The sequence below is a fragment of the Triticum urartu genome, chromosome 3A (genome assembly GCF_056163025.1).
Source record: "Triticum urartu cultivar PI428250 chromosome 3A, HENAU_Tu73, whole genome shotgun sequence".
Classification (NCBI taxonomy): Eukaryota; Viridiplantae; Streptophyta; class Magnoliopsida; order Poales; family Poaceae; genus Triticum; species Triticum urartu.
The window spans coordinates 714,131,457-714,153,384 of NC_141875.1; the positions used below are offsets into that span (position 1 = coordinate 714,131,457).

Below are 21,928 nucleotides of genomic sequence, written 5' to 3' on the forward strand. Positions count from 1 at the left end.
GTATGATTACTGACGTTCTTCTTTGAGTCGACTGATCATTTATTGCAACTCTGGTCGATTGAATGTTTCTCTTGCAGCCCCTCCTCATGTTATCGACCTCCCGGATGACGACGACAACGGTCCGTTGAGAGTGAGGAGGCACAAGAGGGCGTCGGCTGACAAGACCCCCCAATCCGCTCCGGCGTCCGAGGCCGTGGCTCGGGATGGTGGTGACACCACTCGGGCCTCTGTGACCTTCGCCGTTCCTCTGGCGAGTGCGCGGCCTTCGTCGTCGACTACGGATCCGTCTTCGCTTTTTGCCGCATACCCCGTCCCTGAGGACCAAGCGGCTGCTGCAAAGGAGGCTATACGCCAGGCGGGGATCATGATGGAGCAAGTGAAGATGGCTCGGGAGGCCAGCCAAGCAGCCTATGACGCGAGTTCGGCTCTTCAAAGCAACGTCCAGGTGAGTCGACTCAACACTTGGTCTGTTATGATATGCTGTTTGAAGAGTCTCTTTTTCGAAGATCTTTTGTATCTGTACACCCACTGGGTGTGTCTGCCAATCTTTGGACGAGTGGGGGCACGCTAAGTGCACCCACTGGGTGTAGTCCCCGAGACTACGGTGGACTGCTGGCAGTCGACTGTAGTCTTTACATTGCGTTGCTGTAGCTGTATTTCTTCACTCGGTTTGGTCGGGCCAGGTCGAGTAGCTGTATCCGGTCGACTGCGGGCAGTCGACTTTTTCTCTCTTTCTCTTTTTTTAAACCAGTGGGGGCACGCTGAGTGCACCCACTGGGTGTAGTCCCCGAGACTACTGTCGAATGTTTTTGATTCGGCTGTGGTCTTAGAAACGTCATCATTGTCTCTTAGTTACTCGGAAGCAACTTATCTTGGACGTCTGTCGACTGATTTTTCTTTTTACAGAAATCTTGCGAACTTGTAGCTCGCTATACTAAGTTGGAGAATCAGCAGATCCAGCTCAACCTTAACTTGAAGCTTGCTTAGGAGAATTTGAAGAAGGCGCAAGAAGAAGCAAAAGGTATGGCTGGTGAGGTTCTCCATTCTTAACGGGTGGATTTTCTTTCTTGTCCATTCTTGATGTTGGTTCCACTCGACGCGCCACAGATAAACTGGAGGAAGCTCTGAAGAAGAAGGATCAAGACCTTGCAGAGGCACTGAAGGAGGCCTCGAGCAAAACGAAGCTCGCAAAAGAGAAGCTGGCTTCGGTCGGGACTCTTGAAGAGGAGAACTCCAGACTGAAAACTGCTCTCGAGACAGCTAATCGAGATGCCAGTCGACTGAAGAAGGAGAAGATGGCTCTGCACGACAAGGCGGGCGAGCTGGCGGGGAAGGTAAAAGATCTGGAGGCTTATCTCGGAGGACTCGCCAAGAAGCTGTTCGTCATGCTCGAAGGTAATTATTCCAACCCGGCTGTCTTGTAGTTGCCGAGCCAGCGTACGGCCACTGTCTTATTCTTGAACCGTGTTTGCAGAATTCTGCCAGAGCATCGAAGAGGAAACCAGTCGAGTGGAGCCAGGCTTGGATCCTGCCAATTCTCTCGTGAAGGACGATGCTGCTATGAACGTGCTCCGACTGGAGTCTCGTGTTACCAGCATCGTTGATTATCTTGCTCGGCTGAAGGCTGCGATGTCGCGGATCGACACATCACTCTGGCCCAGAACGACACTTCAGAACGACCTCGAGTCCCTGATGGTCCGACTGAATGAAGTCCCGGGTCGAGTGGCGGAATGGAAGAAATCTTCTGCTAGATGTGGTGCTGATGTCGCTCTGTCTCTGGTCCGCGTCCATTGCAAGGAGGCGCGAGAAGAAAAGCTGGCCGCCATCCAAGTTGCCAATACCAGGAAGCACAACTTTCAGGACTTCATGGAGACTTTTATTGCTGCAGCCACTCGTATTGCAGATGGGATCGACTTGGACGAGTTCGTCGCCCCTTCCAGTCCTCCTCCTGAGGAATGAAAAACTTCTATGCTTCACTTTAAATTTGCCTCGGAATGCCGAGTGGATTTGTAACCGTTAAACTCCGCCGAGCCGAAGGCTTGAGTACTTTGATCTAAGGTCTGGGACCTTTTAGGCTTTATCTGATCTTGATTTGTCGTTGAATATCTTCATGGTTTGATTCGTCGAGTGGATCTTGATCTTCACTCGGAATAACCTTGTATTTGCGGCGCAGCTCCGAAGGGGAAGGTAGCAGTCGACCCGCGGATTGGGTTGTGTCTTGTACTTAGGCGAGCACTGGGCCGCAGCTAAGCCTCCGAGTGAGAGGTTTGCTCTCCACTCGGTAGGAATTTTAAACACTTAGGCGAGCGCTGGGCTGCAGCTAAGCCCCCGAGTGGGAGGTTTGCTCTCCACTCGGTAGGATTTTTAAACACTTAGGCGAGTGCTGGGCTGCAGCTAAGCCCCCGAGTGGGAGGTTTGCTCGCCACTCGGTAGGATTTCTAATCACTTAGGCGAGCGCTGGGCTGCAGCTAAGCCTCCGAGTGGGAGGTTTGCTCGCCACTCGGTAGGATTTCTAATCACTTAGGCGAGCACTGGGCTCCAGCTAAGCCTCCGAGTGGGAGGATTGCTCTCCACTCGGTAGGATTTTTTCAAACTTAGGCGAGTGCCTGACTGCAGCTAAGTCTCTAAGTGAGAGAACTTAGGCGAGTGCTGGACTGCAGCTAAGCCCCCGAGTGGGAGGATCGCTCTCCACTCGGTAGGATTTTTTCAAACTTAGGCGAGTGCCTGACTGCAGCTAAGTCTCTAAGTGAGAGAACTTAGGCGAGTGCTGGACTGTAGCTAAGCCCCCGAGTGGGAGGATCGCTCTCCACTCGGTAGGATTTTTTCAAACTTAGGCGAGTGCCTGACTGCAGCTAAGTCTCTAAGTGAGAGAACTTAGGCGAGTACTGGACTGCAGCTAAGCCCCCGAGTGGGAGGATTGCTCTCCACTTGGTAGGATTTTTTCAAACTTAGGCGAGTGCCTGACTGCAGCTAAGTCTCTAAGTGAGAGAACTTAGGCGAGTGCTGGACTGTAGCTAAGCCCCCGAGTGGGAGGATCGCTCTCCACTCGGTAGGATTTTTTCAAACTTAGGCGAGTGCCTGACTGCAGCTAAGTCTCTAAGTGAGAGAACTTAGGCGAGTACTGGACTGCAGCTAAGCCCCCGAGTGGGAGGATTGCTCTCCACTTGGTAGGATTTTTTCAAACTTAGGCGAGTGCCTGACTGCAGCTAAGTCTCTAAGTGAGAGAACTTAGGCGAGTGCTGGACTGCAGCTAAGCCCCCGAGTGGGAGGATCGCTCTCCACTCGGTAGGATTTTTTCAAACTTAGGCGAGTGCCTGACTGCAGGTAAGTCTCTAAGTGAGAGAACTTAGGCGAGTACTAGACTGCAGCTAAGCCCCCGAGTGGGAGTCTGGCTCTCCACTCAGTAGGATTTTTCAAACTTAGGTGAAACGGATTCGCAGCTAAGTCACCCACTGGGGGATTTCGTAAGCAAACAGAAGTGACAGCAATTATTGGAACACTCTTGTCTTTGATAAAAATAAACTGCGGAAATTTTTCTTATTACATCTCGTCCAAGGGAGAACTCAAGTGTAAAATGGGCGGAGTAGCTCCGCATTCCAAGCTCGTGGCTCGTCGATCTGGTGATCAACATTGTAGAGGTGATATGCTCCATTGTGGAGGACTCTGGTGACGATGAAGGGGCCTTCCCGAGTAGGAGCAAGTTTGTATGGTTTCTGTTGATCCACTCGGAGGACCAAATCTACTTCCTAGAAGGCTCGGCTCTTCACATTTCTGGCATGGAATCGACGCAAGTCTTGCTGATAAATGGTCGATCTGATCATGGCCATCTCCCTCTCTTCTTCTAGGAGGTCGACTGCGTCTTGCCGGGCCTGTTCTGCTTCATCTTCGGTGTAAAGTTCGACTCGGGGCGCGTTGTGAAGAAGATCACTTGGCAGAACTGCTTCGGCTCCATAAACCAGAAAGAATGGAGTTCTTCCAGTCGATCGGTTAGGGGTGGTCCTCAATCCCCACAGAACTGACGGAAGCTCGTCGACCCAAGCACCTGCCGCGTGCTTGAGATCATGCATCAGTCGAGGCTTTAGTCCTTTGAGAATCAGACCATTTGCTCTTTCGGCTTGTCCATTCGACTGGGGATGGGCGACTGATGCGTAGTCGACTCGAGTGCCTTGAGAGGCGCAAAAAGCTCTGAACTTGTCCGAATTAGAGTTTGACCCATTGTCAGTGATGATGCTATGCGGGACTCCATATCTGAATGTTAGCCCTCTGACGAAACTGATAGCAGTGCAAGCATCAAGATTCTTGATAGGCTTAGCTTCAATCCATTTGGTAAACTTGTCGACTGCCACAAGCACATGAGTGAAACCACTTCTGCCTGTTCTCAGTGGACCAACCATGTCTAGTCCCCAAACAGCAAAGGGCCAGACGAGTGGAATGGTCTTCAGGGCTGACGCAGGCTTGTGTGACATGTTGGAGTAGAACTGGCACCCTCCACACTTGTCGGCTATCTCTTTTGCCATCTCATTTGCTCTAGGCCAGTAAAATCCCGCTCGGTATGCTTTAACCACGATGGTCCGAGAGGACGCATGGTGACCACAGGTCCCCGAGTGGATATCATCAAGGATTATCCGACCCTCTTCTGGTGTTATGCACTTCTAACCAATTCCAGTCGTGCTTTCCCTATACAACTGCCCCTTTATGACTGTGAAGGCCTTGGATCGGCAGACGATCTGTCGAGCCTCTTCCTCGTCCTCTGGGAGTTCTTTCCTTAGGATATACGCGATGTACGGTATCGTCCAGTCGGGAGTGATCGCCAAGACTTCCGTGATCAGGTCGACCACAGCAGGAACTTCGACTTCAGTCGGATCTGTGGCACTTTTCGGTTGTGGGGCTTCTTCTGTGAAAGGATCCTCCTGGACTGACGGCGAGCGGATGTGCTCCAGAAACACATTGCTGGGAATGGCTTCTCTCTTGGAGCCTATCTTTGCCAGGTCATCAGCTGCTTGATTTTTCAGTCGGGGGATGTGATGAAGCTCTAACCCCTCGAATTTCTTTTCTAGCTTTCTCACAGCATTGCAATAACCGGTCATAGCTGGACTTCTGACGTCCCACTCCTTCATCACCTGATTAACTACCAGATCTGAGTCGCCATAAACCATGAGGCGATGGACGCTGAGTGAAATGGCCATGTGCAACCCGTACAAAAGTGCTTCATATTCTGCTTCATTATTGGAGGAATCGAAGTGAATCTGGAGAACATATCTGAGCTTATCTCCTCGGGGGGAGACTAGAACTACCCCAGCACCGGAACCATTCAGCATCTTAGATCCATCGAAGAACATGGTCCAGTGCTCCGAGTGAACTTGAGTCGGAAGTTGCTGTTCAATCCACTCGGCGATGAAATCTGCGATTGCTTGGGACTTGATAGCCTTCTTTGCTTCAAACTTGATATCTAAGGGAAGGAGTTCAATCGCCCACTTGGCCACTCGACCAGTTACATCTCTGTTATGCAGAATCTCTGACAGTGGGGCGTCGCTGACGACTGTAATGGAGTGGTCAGAGAAGTAATGTGCAATCTTCTTCATGGTCATGAAAATCCCATATACAAGCTTCTGATAGTGGGGGTATCTTTGTTTTGAAGGGGTCAAAACTTCAGACAGATAATAGACTAGGCGCTGAACTCTGAAGGCCTTTCCTTCTTCTTCCCGCTCGACCGTAAGTACTGTACTGACAACTTGTCCTGTGGCTGCAATGTAAAGCAGCAGAGGCTCTTTGCTGATTGGGGCAGCAAGCACCGGCTGGGTGGAGAGCAGAGCTTTGAGCTCTGCAAATGTTGCGTCAGCTTCTGGAGTCCACTCGAACTTGTCAGACTTCTTCATCAGTCGGTAAAGAGGCAACGCCTTCTCACCGAGATGAGAAATGAATCGACTTAGAGCGGCCAAGCAGCCTGTAAGCTTTTGGACATCGTGCACGCATACAGGGCGCTTCATCCGGAGTATGGTGCCAACTTTTTTAGGATTGGCATCGATCCCCCGTTTGGAAACGAGAAAACCAAGTAACTTTCCACCTGGAACTCCGAACGTGCACTTTGATGGATTGAGCTTGATATCATACCTCCTGAGGTTGGCAAAGGTTTCAGCAAGGTCAGCCCGCAGGTCGGAACCTTTCCGTGACTTGACCATAATATCATCCATGTATGCCTCCACATTCCGACTGATTTGAGTGAGTAGACACTTCTGAATCATTCTCATGAACGTGGCTCCGGCGTTCTTGAGGCCGAACGACATGGTGACGTAACAGAAGCATCCGAAAGGAGTGATGAAAGCTGTTTTGATCTCGTCGGGTCCATACAGACGGATCTGATGGTACCCGGAATAGGCATCTAGAAAAGACAATCTCTCGCACCCAGCAGTCGAGTCGACTATTTGGTCGATGCGAGGGAGAGGAAAATGATCTTTCGGGCAGGCCCGATTGATATGTTTGAAATCAATGCACATGCGAAGTGACTTGTCCTTCTTGGGGACCATGACGACATTGGCGAGCCACTCAGAGTGGTAAATCTCTCGGATGAACTCCGCTGCTAAGAGCCGAGCTACCTCCTCGCCAATGGCTTGCTTTTTCTGGACGGCGGGCCGTCGAAGATGTTCCTTCACAGGCTTGAATTTTGGGTCGACTCGTAGACGGTGCTCGGCCAGCCCTCTGGGAACTCCAGGCATGTCAGAGGGCTTCCATGCGAAGACGTCCCAGTTCTCACGAAGGAGCTGGACGAGCGCTTCTTCCTATTTGGAGTCGAGCGTCGTTGAGATGTGAGTCGGGGTAGCATCGGGGTCGGTCGGGTGAATGTGGGCTGGCTTTGTTTCACTGGACGACTGAAAAGCTGATTCTGAAGCAGGCTTCTTGGCTCGTAGCAATTCACTCGGATCGGCAGTCTTTTGGTACTCTTGCAGCTCGACCACTGCCATCTGAGCATTGGCGATCTTTGAGCCTTTCTGAAAGCACTCTTCTGCTTTCTTTCGGTTGCCTGTAACAGTGATTACACCTTTAGGGCCAGGCATCTTCAGTTTGAGGTACACGTAACATGGTCGAGCCATGAAGCGTGCGTAAGCTGGCCTGCCCAAAATGGCATGATAAGCACTTTGGAAGTCCACAACCTCGAATGTCAACCTTTCCTTGCGGTAATTCTTTGAATCGCCGAAAACCACATCAAGAGCAATCTGGCCGAGTGATTCGGCTTTCTTGCCACGAATGACTCCGTGGAAGCTCATGTTACTGGTACTTAGTCTGGACATCGGAATGCCCATTCCTTTCAAAGTTTCGGCGTACAGTATGTTCAGGCCACTGCCACCATCCATCAGAACTTTGGTCAGTCGAGTGCCTTCGACAATTGGATCGACCACCAAAGCCTGCCTCCCAAGGGTGGCAATGTGCGTAGGGTGGTCAGACTGGTCGAACATGTTGGCAGTCTGAGACCACTTCAGATAACTGGGTGTTGCCGGAGCAACCATATTCATCTCACGGTTGATGACTTTCAGTCGACTTTTGCTTTTGACATCAGCAAAAATCATCAGGGTGGAATTGATTTGGGGGTATCCATCGTCACTATCTTCCTTGTCCTCAACTCTGTCCGACTCTTTTTCCTTATCTTTGGACTGTTTGCCCTGAAACTGCTGGATCAGGAGCCGACACTGTCGAGTGGTATGCTTTGGGTAAATAAAATTACCCTCTTCATCTTTCTTGGTGTGGATGTGACATGGCAGATCCAAAACATCGTTTCCATCCTGATCCTTGACTTTCTTGGGCTTCCAGGTGCCCTTGGGTTTTCCCTTGAAGTTTCCCTGGGCTATGGCTAGGGCCTCCCCAGGAGCGGCTGGCTCGGCCTTCCGCTTCTGTTTCCAACTGGAGTTTCCTCCGGTTTCTTGGGCGACTGCCTTGTGCTTGCCACTCCGGAGTCGGTCCTCGTCTTCTCCATTAGCGTACTTGGTGGCAATCTCCATCATCCGATTCAGAGACATCTCTCCAGTTCGACCGAACTTCAGATTCAGCTCTCTGTATTTAACGCCTTCCTTGAAGGCACAAACTGCTTGATGGTCTCGCACATTCTCAACCGAGTGATGCAGTGTGATCCACCTCTGGATGTATTCCCTCAGAGTTTCATTCGGCTTCTGCACGCAAGACCGCAACTCTGTAAGGCCTGCAGGTCGCTTGCATGTTCCTTCAAAGGTTGTGATAAACACTCGGGAGAGGTCTTCCCAAGTGTAAATGCTGCCGGGTGCCAACTGATTTAGCCACGCTCTGGCTGAGCCCTCTAACATGAGAGGCAAATGCTTCATGGCCACCTCATCATTGCCACCGCCAATCTATACAGCCACTCGGTAATCTTCGAGCCAAGTGTCAGGCTTAGATTCACCGGTGAACTTGCTGATTCCAGTCGCCAGCCTGAAATTGGGAGGAATCACTGCGGCTCTGATGGCTCGACTGAAACACTCTGGCCCTGAAACACGTATTCTGCTGCTGGCGGGCGCATCTCTGTTCTGGCCTTCCCGATGAGCCCTGTTCCTGTCAACCAAGCCTTGAACGAGGACAGATCTCGCGTCAAAGCCTGGGTCCCTGGGGTCGACGGGAATCCTCTGCCCAACGCTATGGGGGCGTCTCTCATCTCGATGTCGAGGCGCATATGACCCACTCCTCGGGGGAGGGGTTGGCACTTGACGTCGATCATCACGATAGGATCGGTGATCATACTGCTCATTCCTTCTGTACTGATCATGCCGGTCGCCACGTCCCTCACGCCTCGGGGGCGACCGCGGGCTGTGAGCCGACTGGACTGTATCTGTTGCAATGGATCGACTGTGGATCCTGTTCCGCGACTGAGAAACAACGGAATTCTGGCTTCCCGCCGCCCGGAGCAACGCTCTGATCTGTAACAAGCCCCTGCCAGCCTCCGACTGGGAGGGCTGAATCGATTCTGCTATACGGGCCGCGGCGGCCAAATTCTGAACTGGGGTTCGGTATACCTGCGTCGGCGGGAAGAGCTGACGTCGACTAGACTCGGGAGCCCGCTGACGCGCTTGCTCGTCGAGTGCTCGCTGGAGATTCTCCAGTCGAGTGCGCTCGGCCAAATTAGCCAAGCGCGCGTCCTCCAAGGCCCGGGCCTCGGGGGACTCTCCGACGATAGGAGTGCGGAGTGCGTCCGTGTTCCGGCGGCGAAACTCCTCTCGCTGCAATGACGTGAGAGGTTCGGGGAGATACTCATCGTGGGGATGCGACGGGTCGCCCCCACCCGCGCCTCCACCAGCGCGAGGGAAACCGGGAGGACTGTGTGTTCCATCGACCGCCAGGATCTCAGCCGCTAGGTCGCTGCTGTCGCACTCGGATGCGGTCTCCGCGGAGCCAGTCGACAGGTCGAACAGGCTGCAGAGGGATTCGTCGGGCTCGATTGCCGCGACTTGCGGGGCGGCCGACTGGCGAGCCACGGCATGCCTCACCCACCTCTGAAGTCTCGATCGACCGGAGCGCTTGCGCCGGTGGGAGACAGAGCGGGGAGACAATACAGGGGCCGACCGATACTGGGTCGACGGCTGCCATAGGACGCCACGAACGCATGCGCGGAAATGCGTCGCACCGCGGACGAGGAGCGCGTCGATGTCGAGTGGCGCCTCCTGAAGCCAGGCGGAGTCGTCGGCGATGAACGTGAGCGCGCCGAGGCGGATCTCGCGGCCCTCCACCAAAACTCCGCACGAAACCATGATCAAAGGGATCGGAAAAATCGCAACTTCTTCAATCAAGCGCTAAGATTCCTGCCCCACGGTGGGCGCCAACTGTCGTGGTTCTAACTCTGACAGTGATGTAGGGGGGTATGAATGGAGAGGCTAGATCTCAGCTACTGGAAAGTTGTAAACACACCAAGATGTACGAGTTCAGGCCCTTCGTGGAGGAAGTAACAACCCTACGTCTCGGTGTCCGGAGGCGGTCGACTGGATTACTGGCGTGTGAATAACAGGGGTGCGAACCCTCCATACTGAGGAGGGGGATGGTTTATATAGAGTTCGCCGGCCCCCTCCTGCCCTCAGTAATGCAGGGTTTAAGGTACATTTAAGGTTGGGCGTTACTGGTAACGCCCTTAATAAAGTGCTATAATGACCATAAAGACTACTTAACAGCTGACCGTTTGCCTGCGGAGTGACTACAGGTCTCCTGGCGGTCGAGTGGTTGGCTTCATGGTCGAGTGATAGCTTTCTGGTCGAGTGTCTTGAATCCGTCGAGTGGGATACCTTCAAGTCGATTGAAAGGTGACTCCTCTTAGGGATGTCCTAGGATAGGGCTCTTTGCACAGATCCGTGCCCCTACCTAGGTACATGGCTTCATCATTGGGCTCTCCGCTCCGGCGGCGGCGGGAGCAAGAACTTTGAAAGGCCGCTGATCGATCTTTGTCGACTTCAGGCAGGTACGTAGAGTAGAGCTCTTTCTATATACTCCAGTACTGCTACTACTACTCTACATTCCAGTACTACTACTACTACAACTCTTTTCATCATCTTTCTCATCCATGCGCGCGGAAGAAACCGTCGTTCATCTGGATAACGTATGAACGCTAGCTAGATAGGAATTCTAGATATGTATCTTTGATCACCACGGAATCCAACAAATTACTTTGCTTTTAAGAAAATAGTTTATGTTTCTGTACATATAGGGAATATTAAGATAATCCAAATCGTTGTAGCATCAGGCAAACAACCCTTTACCTTTGTCGCCAGATTTCTCATCTTCCTCCTACTTTCGGTAGAATATGCCGGCATCGAATCTGTTTTCATTTTTCTGTGCGTCCTACTTTTAATGAATGCTCAAGACTGAATCCTGCCGGCTAGCTAGCACTTCTACAAGAAAAATGCCTGCTATCAGGCTTGATTAGTGCGACGCCATGTTCTGTATCAACATGGTATTTACGCAGTAAATCTCTGTTATTGCTTCTACTGTTTTTTAGATAATGGGCTCTTAATTGCTGCTACTACATGTTGGAACTAACTGTTGGTATGTTTTTGTACATTGTTCTTCCATCACCTGCCTAAATAAATTGTCTCAAAATTGGTGATGTATCTTCTGTTTGGACATTCAAGGATGCACATCTACGTTAAGAACCCAACCGGCAGGACGATCTGCCTCAAGGTCCACGCATCGGACACCTTGTACAGCGTCAAGGCAAAGATCCAAGAGCAGTACCGGCTCGTCTTCGACGGGGAGCAGCTACAGGACAACCTCACGCTGGCCGATTACGACATCAAACACGAATCCACGATAGACATCCAGGAGAAGATGCAGATCTTTGTGAGGGAGACGCAGACGGGTAGGACCATCCCTCTCGAGGTCGACAGCCTCGACACCATAGGCACCGTCAAGACAAAGATCCACTACATGGAGGGCTTCCCCACAAACCTGCAGTGCCTCATCTTCAAAGGCAAGCAGCTCGAGGACAACGAGCGCACGTTGGCCGAGCACAATATACACAAGGATTCCACGATCCTTCTCGTCCTCCACCCACGCCCCAGAGGTGGGATGATCATCTTCGTGAAGATGTTGATAGGGAAGACCCTCACTTTCGAGATTGAGAGCTCAGACACTGTCGAGAGTGTCAAGGTGAAGATGTACCAGAAGGAAGGTATTCCTCCGATACAAACACGCCTCATCTTCGCCGGCAAAGAGCTGGACGACAAGCGCACCCTGGCGGAGTACAAGATTCAGAAGGAGGATACCCTTCATCATCTGCTCTGCCTTTGTGGTTGTTGATCGAGATGCATGGCTATTCTGGAACGACCAGTTTTATTTTGCTGCACTCTAGTCTTGTTTCTCTCCTTCCATATTCCATTAGTGGTGATTTATCAGTATGTACAACTATCATTCAGTATGTCAGGTCTTTCTGGTTCCCTTCTACAGTAGTAGTGAACTAGTGATGTGGTGTTATCAGCAAAACTATTTATCATTTGTATGAATGCGTCACCTATTGCAGCCTTTGCAAGCAGCAGACACACCACAAAATACCCGTAGTGAACGACATTACCGTTGCTCACGTAGTGCTACAACTTGTTCTGTATAGTTTCATTCATATATGATAAATCAGGGAGTTTATCTATTCAAATCAAATTAATTACATGCAAATTGAAAATTCATATAAGAGTCCATATGACCTATCGAATTTAGTATCGCGGGTAGAGGGGAGCGCCTGAGGAAACACATGTATATGCCAAATCTATGTGCATTGTCGGTATACATGCAAGCCAGGGAGCAAAGTAGCGAACGACCAGAAACTTTAGCAGCTTAGTTTTTTGCGGGTGATAAAACTTTATCAGCTATGGCTGAAAGGCAAAATATGTTCATGAAGCTTGGACTATACCCACTGGCGACCGTGGCGCTAAATTTTATTTGCAGCGCCGAAACAGCGTTTTAGCGCGCTGGGCTGGTGTTTTGCTTTACCAAAAGCGGTATATAATCCGCGCCATAGGTAGCGCTCTATCAGGCGCGCTAAATTACAGCGCGCGCGTCCAGCACAAACAACATTTCTCACTCAATATGGAACCAAGAAGATCAAACACACACAAAATAAATCAATAGTAAATAATTCAATTATTATTACAACTCAAATAAATAGTTTATCTTCAATACAACAAATAGTCAACAATACAACAAACATACAACATCAAACTAGTTTTGTCGCACATTCCATGACCACCACTCCTTGATTAGATCCATTTGAAGGTCATCATGTGTTTCGGCACGTCGAATGGCAATGATAGGAGGCAACAAAGTGGGCCACCCTCGCAGCCCTTCTCTGCACTCGCATGGGATGTCCCATCAACTCATACTGAGAATAGTCTAAATCTTGCCCACGCTCATTCTCGATTATCATGTTATGCATGATCACACAAGCGGTCATGATGTACGAAAGGATCTTTTGATCCCAAAATCTAGCCGGTCCTCTCACAATAACAAATTGGGCTTGCAAAATCCCAAAAGCTCTCTCCACATATTTCCTAGCCACCGCCTGAGCATTGTGGAAATCAAGATTTTTCTTACCTTGCGGTGCCATCAACGGCTTCACAAATGTTTGTCACCTTGGGTAGATGCCATCCGCAAGATAGTAGCCATAGTTGTATGTATGGCCATTTGCTACAAACTCCACTGGTGGAGTTTCACCATTTGCAATCCTATTCATGAGTGGTGGCCGTTGAAGAACATTGATATCATTGCAAGATCCAGGCATTCTGAAAAAAGCATGCCAAATCCAAATCTCATAATCGTCCACCGCTTCAAGGATTATAGTGGAACCCTTTTTCAGGCCGTGGAATTGTCCATGCCATGCCTTAGGACAGTTCTTCCAACTCCAATGCATGCAATCTATTGAGCCAAGCATACATGGGAACCCACGAGATTTGTTCATCTCCAAAAGCCTTGCGGTGTCTTCAGCATTGGGAGCTCTCAAATATTCCATACCAAACACTTGCACAATTCCAACCGCGAAGCGCTTGACACACATGATGGCTTGACTTTCACCCATGTGAAAGATCGAGGATGTCACCTAGAGGGGGGTGAATATGTGCTTTAAAATAATTACGGTTTAGGCTTGAACAAATGCGGAATAAACCTAGCGGTTAATTTGTCAAGCACAAAACCTACAACAATTAGGCTCACCTATGTGCACCAACAACTTATGCTAAGCAAGATAAACTACTAGGTGATAGCAAGATATCTGACAAGAAACAATATGGCTATCACAAAGTAAAGTGCATAAGTAAAGGGCTCGGGTAAGAGATAACCGAGGCACGCGGAGACGACGATGGATCCTGAAGTTCACACCCTTGCGGATGCTAATCTCCGTTTGGAGCGGTGTGGAGGCACAATGCACCCCAAGAAGCCACTAGGGCCACCGTAATCTCCTCACGCCCTCGCACAATGCAAGATGCCGTGATTCCACTAAGTGACCCTTGAGGGCGGTCACCGAATCCGTACAAATGGCAACCCTTGGGGGCGGTCACCGAACCCGTACACTTTGGCAACCCTTGGGGGCGGTCACCGGAACCCGTCAAATTGCTCGGGGTGATCTCCACAACCTAATTGGAGACCCCGACGCTTGCCCGGAGCTTTACACCACAATGATTGAGCTCCGAACACCACCAACCGTCTGGGGCGCCCAAGCACCCAAGAGGAACAAGCCCAAGGGTACCAAGCACCCAAGAGTAATAAGCTTCTCAACTTGTAACTTCCACGTATCACCGTGGAGAACTCAAACCGATGCACCAAATGCAATGGCAAGGGCACACGGAGTTCTCAAGTCCTTCTCTCCCAAATCCCACCAAATTAATTAATGCTAGGGAGGAAAATGAGAGGAAGAACAAGAAGGAGAACACCAAGAACTCCAAGATCTAGATCCAAGGGGTTCCCCTCACATAGAGGAGAAAGTGATTGGTGGAAATGTGGATCTAGATCTCCTCTCTCCTTTCCCCCCAAAACTAGCAAGAATCCATGGAGGGATTGAGAGATAGCAAGCTCGAAGAAGGTCAACAATGGGGGGAGAACACGAGCTCAAAGGATAAGGTTCATTGGGGAAGAAGATCCCCTTTTATAGGTGGGGAAAAAATCCAACCATTATCCTCACAGCCCGCACCGAGCGGTACTACCGCTCCAAGGAGTGGTACTACCGCTAGGGCGGCCGTAGCCAAATTAAACACTACTGCAACGGGGCAACAGGACGGCACTACTGCCGGAGCGATACTACTGCCTGCCCTTGCGGTACTACCGCAGGGGTAGTATTCAACGGCCACACAAGTGCAGCACATGGCAGTATACACAGTGAGGTAGCGGTACTACCTCTGGGGATAACGGTACTACCGCGTGTCCACGGATGTAAAAAATTACTGCCACGCCTACATCCCCTGGAGCTAGCTTCGAGTAGAAAGCCGGCACAGTACTACCGCTCACAGGGAGCGGTACTACAGCGTAAGGGCGGATGTAAAAATTACATCCGCGCCTACTTCCGCATGCATCAGCGTCAGGGCTGGAGGCAGCGGTACTGCCGCTCATCAGGAGCGGTACTACCGCTAGCCCCTGTGGTACTACCGCTCCCTTCAGCAGTACTACCGCACGCCACAGAGGTTTTAGCACTTGGCTGCCTTCATATCGTAGCTAAAGACAACAGAAGGATACAATAAAACCAGAACTGCCATAACTGCTGCAAATGAGCTCCGAATTGAGCAAACTCAAGCTTGTTGGATAGAAGACAACGAGTAGCATCAAAACAGCAAGGTATGCCTAGCATATAGAGGAGTGAAACCTCCAACATAGAAGAACCGACATAACCTCCAACATCGAAAACATCATAGAAAATGCAAGTGAACTCCGTTTTCGATGAACTCGAGCTTGTCATCAAGATGACCATAAGCTCTAAGACTCACAAAGAGAACCAAACAAGAACCAATAAAGATGATGCAAGGATGCAATGGTTTGAGCTCTCTGTAAACGATATGATCAAACAACTCATCAAGAGCCCCCCTTGATAGTACGACAATCGATCCTATAACCCGGTCTCCCAACTACCACCATGAGACTGGTAAAATAGAAAACCTATCAAGGGCAAACCTTTGCCTTGTAGATGTAGACGATCTTGACCTCCTCAAGTTGGACAACCTTTCTTGATTGCGTTGGCTCGGTGAAGACTAGTAGATTGCTCCCCCATACTCCACTATGGGTGAGCCGCTCTTCGGCACATCTTCACAAGTCCATTGTCACCACAATGGACGGAAAGCTTCAAGCACTTGATCTCTTCATGATGCATCACTTGAACTTGCACACTGCAACCTAACCCCACAAAGAACTCTCACAAAGACCATGGGTTAGTACACACACTACTAGAAAACATGCTATAGATAATATAGACACTAATGGCGCATTATACATACGGTGCGCCACTACTATATAGTAATGGCGCACCTATACATAGTGCGCCATTAGTATCTAAAATAGTAATGGCGCATCTAGTAAAAAGTGCGCCACTACTATGTTTGACCAAAGCTTTGACCCACTTCTGAACATAGTAATGGCGCACTTTTCCCCTGATGCGCCATTGCTATTTTTGATACTAATGGCGCACTTTTCCATGCGGTGCGCCATTGTGGTTTTGTAGGCAAGTGCCGCAGCCCGACTGCCCACCATCTCTCTCCTCTCTCTCTCGCACGGAACCCTATCCTCTTCTCCCTCACCCCATGCACACACGTCTCTCGGCCTCGCCCCGGCCCCGATCCATGCCGCCTCCCAGTGCTCCCTCCTCTTCCTGCACGGCGGCCCTTGCCCTCCTCTCTCTTCGGTCCCCTTCGCGCCTCCTCGCGGCAGTCGCAGCCAAGGAGCCCGAGCTCGGCGGCGACGGATCGGAAGGAAGCGTCGGCGCTGGATCTGGGAGTGGTGGAGCCGCCGCCGTCTCCACTCGCCGGGAACCGGCCAGATCCGCCCCACGAGCTTCACAGGTGCCACCCCCTCCGCCACCAGCCACAGGGACATCCTCGAGGCCGTCGTCATCACCGACCGCGCCACCGGGAGGTCCAAGGGATACGGATTCGTGAGCACGCTTCCTTCCTCCTCCTCTGTTTCTTCTTTCCTGTTGTGTGTTCTTCCGGGGTGGGGATCATGGGGAGGGTTTGATTTTCAAGCTAGAGTTTTGTGATATTTTGGCCAGAGGTTTGTGGGGATCAGGGGTCTGGGGTTCAATTGGGGTGGTTTGTGACCTCCAACGGTGGTGATCGGCTTGCAAGGCTTGTGAATTTGGGAGTTTTGCGGTGCTAATAATAGAGCAAGCTCGCGGAGCTGATTGCTTTGGGGCGGTAACAGGGAAATTTTTCATGAGGCCTAGGGCGTCGTCCATGTAAAAACATTTTTTGGCTGCTTGGGAATTTTTAGGCCTCTAAATTGGACTAAAATTTAGGTGTTTCATCACGAATTGCAGAACTATTTGAAGTGAATGCGGAAGCAATTTCATTTTGGGGAAGGAAAATTGAGGAATGTGTTTCAACGATGTTAATTTGTCTTAATTTTGTGCGGACATGCGAACAGGTGACCTTCCGCGATCCAGATTCGGCGAGGATGGCCTGCATGGATCCCTATCCAGTAATTGACGGGCGGCGTGCCAACTGTAATCTTGCCATCCTGTGGCGACCTGGACCAGCTGTGCCTTTTGGTCAGTCTCTGACCTGGTTTTCTATTGCCCCAATTACAACTTTTTGAACTGCCAAATGTCTGTTGAGTTCTTTCCTGCAGCTTAATATTTTGCCCAGCTGGTTTAATTTAAAGTCAATGCCTGTTTCCAGTGTATTAGAGTTGCCATAATCATCCCATTTTTTATAATTTCAGAGTCTCCAGGATATACAGGTATATGATGTAATACTTTGCTCCCTGTCAATGAGTACGCTCAGAGTTTCTCGAGCATTTTTTGGGATCGTCAATTTGTTTAGCCATGTCATATAGATATTGTTATGATTGGTTAATATCCAACTGTGGTAGGTAGACGATAGAAATAAAATGCATTACTGATCTAAATGGGGTTCAGTAGTTCATAGTTACACTCATTGAGAGGTAATATAACTTAATACCAGTTTAATGTGTATGACTGTAACTTGCGGCGGAGGAGCAGAGGCGGCAGCCCGCGCGCAGGGCAGCTGCTCCGGTCAGCCCCTTCGACTTCTCCACCATGATGAACTTGCTGAATGTAACCAAGAGCTTATACTGAATTATCTTAATGAAGCGTTTACAGTTTCATACTCTGTTTTGTTCTGTTCATTTTCAAATGTGAGTTCTTGGAGGACTTACATATACTACAGGTTTGAATCGGTTGTTAATTTGGTTGGGTTTCACTGAAGATATTCGCGTCCATTTTAACATATTCGAACTTGCTCAATGTAACCAAGCTCTACTGAAGCATTTTACAGTTTCTGCAAAACTAGAAATACTCTGCTCTGTTCTCTCCATTGTCAAAGTTGAGTTCTTGGGAAGATTTATTTATACAAGCTCGAATTTCCTGTGAATTTGTTTCGATTTCATGGGAATTTGTGTGACAATTAACTTGAATCGTGGATTTTGTTGTGGCGTGGGCGCAGGACCCGAGCATCAAGGAGATGGCGGAGCAGATCGCCAAGGACCCGTCCTTCGGCGAGATGCCCCGTAAATCTACTGTATGATCAATCAAAACACGTTTTGTCCAAAGTCCAAACTTAATGGTAAACAAGAGGCTAATCTTGCTATTTTTGTCTGTTATGCGGTTTGCACTTTCTGTTTCCTTGAACAGTTTAGAGTTAATCTAATTTACATTTTTTATGTTAACTTTAGCAATTAATTTACCTCAAACAAGGTAATTTTTTATGTTAAGAAATTAGAATGTTTGTGACCGACTGTTTAATAAGATGCTCTTTTCACAAGGTGTGATATTGTGGCATATTTACCCTGGAGCTAGCATATATATGGAGCTGACTTTGTTCCTGGAGGTGAGCATATATTGTTGATCTTCTCATGTCAATTGCAGCAGTTCCTTGATTCACAATTTATATAGTGTGGTATAGTGGTTATATTTGGAGGTTTATCCCTGTGAAATAATCACCGCAAGGTGAGTACTTTCTGCAGCTAATGTGTTATGCATAAGCTCAGTGTGTTTGGTCAATTAGCTACTGCTCAATTAAAATTGGTGACTTTCCGTTGATGATAGGTTTAGAAATTATGCATTGAGTAACTAGGACCTGACCTGGAGTACTTGGTTGATTCAGTGGTCTTTTAACACAATTTTAACTGGATTATTTTGGGCAATGGAGTACTGAATTTTAACTGAGTAACTTGCACTTGCATATGCACTAGACCACTTGTAAATTCTTTGGCTCCTCTTTAATCTGGTGCAATTACTTAACTGACGGTAATAGCCCTGACACTTGTAAGTAACCATATCATTCAAACATCCAATTAAATCTATTCTACTCCATTTCCTGAGATGAAATTGTGATGATGGGAGTGACATTAAATAGCTTGAACATCTAATTGTGCATGTACTCCATTGTTATATACTGATCCATCTTGTCTTTGCCCCTTGTTAACATTCAAATTGTTAATTGCATTCAAAGTGTTAATTGCAGGAGCAGACACAGAGGAGGAATCTGCTACCTCAAAGCAGTTGATCGACGCCGGGAGGGTGGGTACGTGATGTCGAAGGCTGCCGGGAGGGTGGTGACGAGCTACCGAAGAGATGAGTTCTGGCTCTCCTCGATGCCAGGACGAGGCGCTGCTGCCGATCGGACATGGACTCGATTGATTTTGATTTGAAATATGACGGGTTGTAATGTAAAATGCACTTCAGTTCAAAATTTCCTCCCCTTGCGAGAGGTATTCTTGGACGGAGGGAGTAGAAGATTAGTTATAGGATTTTGTTTTATTTCTGTGCAATTTTCTTTTTATTGGATACTTGTAAAGACATGGTAATATTCTTGCTATAATAAAAATTATGGTTCTATTTCATTTTTTGTTTTTAAATTATTTTTCCTTATAGGTTGTTTTTTGTAAATTTGTATTTTTTATTGTTTTTCAAATATACTATTAGTGGCGCATTTCAGCCTTTATTGGTGGCGCACCTAGCTTTTTAGCTAGTGGCGCACCTCTAAGGTTACTAGTGGCGCACTTGGCTTTATTACTAGTGGGGCACCTAAGGGTTAGTAATGGCACACTATTAGGTGCACCATTACTGGCGCACCAAATGTGCGCCATTACTAAAACTTACTAATGGCGTGCTAGTAATGGCACACATAATGTGCGTCATTAGTAGCCAAAATAGGTGCGCCATTAATAACCTGTTTTTCCAGTAGTGACAAAGCGAAATTGACAATGCTTACTATACCATGGGATCACTTGATCCCTCTCGGTACATCTTCTACGCTTTGTGTGTTGATCAACTTGATTCACTCTTTGACTTAGTCTTGATCAACCTCTCACAAGACCAATCTTTAGGTAATTCCTTGAATAGCACCTTAATCAACATAAACTTTCCTTGAAACCAACACATGTACTCCAAGAAAAGCCTATGGACAAAACCTTCAAATATAACTCAAGGCAACCATTAGTCCATAGAGATTGTCATCAATTACCAAAATCAAACATGGGGGCACCGCATGTTCTTTCACCATGGCCAAGTGGTCATCAACTAGATCCGCCAGAATATCGTATGCCAACATATGAAAGAGGCGATTACCTTTTGAAAGGTGCTATGCCCGAGTTCTCCGGCGGCATTCCTCCTTTGCTGAAAAACCGATCATGACTCCCCAGTTTCTCTGCAATGTGTTTGAACAACTCGATGCTCATCCTAAGACGTCACCGAAAGTAGGACTCAGGGTATGTGGGATTCTCCACAAAACAGTTCCTCATCAATCTGTTGTGGGCATCGATCCTTTCCCTCCACAATTTCTGACGACCGAAAACCGAACCGCCGTGCTTCTGCTTTTTATTGACATGCATAGCTAGGATCATTGCGACGTCCTCCTCCTCTTGAAGATCAAATTCTTCATTAAAGTAATAGTAGGATGAACTCATATCTACATGCTTGAATTTAAACTAGTTTAAAACTACAAACAACATGCACCAAATTCATCTAAGAATGTAAAGTTAGAAGCAATATATACCTTGCAAGTGTTTTGCCAAACACCTTGTGGGCGCCGAGTTGCAAACGGCCACCGGGCGCTGTTCGTCCGAGGAACGATGTGCGCTCGAGGGGCGGCGGTGAGGAGAGAAGGAACAGCGGCCACCGGGAGAAGCAGGGGAAGCGGCGACGCGCTGGGGATAGGCAGGGGAAGCGCCGACGGGTCAGCGAAGCTAATAGGGGAAGGTGCGGGCAGAGGCGCCAGCGCCTGGAGGTTTCAGATCCGGCGGTTCGTGAGATTCGCGCGCCCGATTGGCTTGTCCAGCGTGCGCGAGCGGGCGCCCCAAATAAGCAGCACGCGATGCAGTTTCCCAGCGCGTTGAGCCTTGTTTACCGCGTGCGGTATTATAGTGCGGCCGCTGGAGCATTACTTTCGGGCGCGCGCGCTATATAGCGGGTTTGACCGGCGCGCGGTATATAGCGGGTTTGACCGGCACGCGTCTTATTTACCGCGCCTGTTGGAGATGCTCTTAGGAATTCAAAATTTGTAGCCGAGTCTTTTGAACAATTATTACTGCTTCAATACAGTCAGAAGACAACCTAAGATTGTGAAAAATGTAATTTGTGTTAAACCTAAACCCTAAACCCCCGACTAAGAGATTATTTTCACTGGCACATCACTTAATTTATTTGTCTTACAGAGTTAGCACAAGTCAATCAAATTAATGGAGATTTAACAAAATATTTATCAGTAATTATAAAACAATAGGAAAATAAGAAGTTATTTTTTGCGAGGAAAATGAGAAGTTATTTAGATCAATGAGAAAAACAAAAGGCGGATCTCAAGGTTAATTCAATGGCTAAACTCGGTTCTTCAAAACGCATGGTAAGGAGATGAGATCAATGCCGGGTGGGTAGAAGAGGGTGAGGAAGCGAAGATAAAAGGATATGGGACATGCAAGTTCCAGGGTTTTCTTGTTTGTGGTGTGCTTCTATTGGGACCATTTTTTGTACACACAAACCTATAACATATAGACAGAACTGAGAGTGGTGAATTGCATACGATGGACGTGCATCACTATCACTTCCTCATTGGCATGACCAGCATCACCTGTAAGGTCTTGTATAATGCAAGGTGCTTAGGAGAGGTGCTTGGAGAAATAAACCAGGCCTTTCTTAAGCACCGGTACTTATTTATACAAGACAGACGCTTAATTAGGTGTCTCTCCTATAGAAATAGACACCTGTGCTTCAGAAAAATCCGGTTTATTTTTCTAAGCATATCCCTAAGCA

At 48.7% G+C, this 21,928-nt stretch overlaps 1 protein-coding gene and 1 long non-coding RNA gene across 2 annotated transcripts in view; both read left to right on the forward strand.

Annotated features, from left to right (window-relative positions):
• Nucleotides 1-11,788, forward strand: part of LOC147982071 (polyubiquitin-like) — a 28,199-nt gene extending 16,411 nt beyond the window's left edge. Inside the window, exon 3 of the mRNA XM_087514229.1 lies at nucleotides 11,112-11,788. Coding sequence (XP_087370355.1) covers nucleotides 11,112-11,778 — 667 coding nt within the window. The 3' untranslated portion in view covers nucleotides 11,779-11,788. The remainder of the gene's footprint in view (nucleotides 1-11,111) is intronic.
• Nucleotides 11,789-17,859: 6,071 nt separating this feature from the next.
• Nucleotides 17,860-19,513, forward strand: LOC147982072 (uncharacterized). Its single transcript, XR_015599105.1, has 3 exons — nucleotides 17,860-18,245; nucleotides 18,445-18,509; nucleotides 19,146-19,513. It is a non-coding gene; the product is annotated as an uncharacterized LOC147982072 (long non-coding RNA).
• The last annotated feature ends 2,415 nt before the right edge of the window (nucleotides 19,514-21,928 follow it).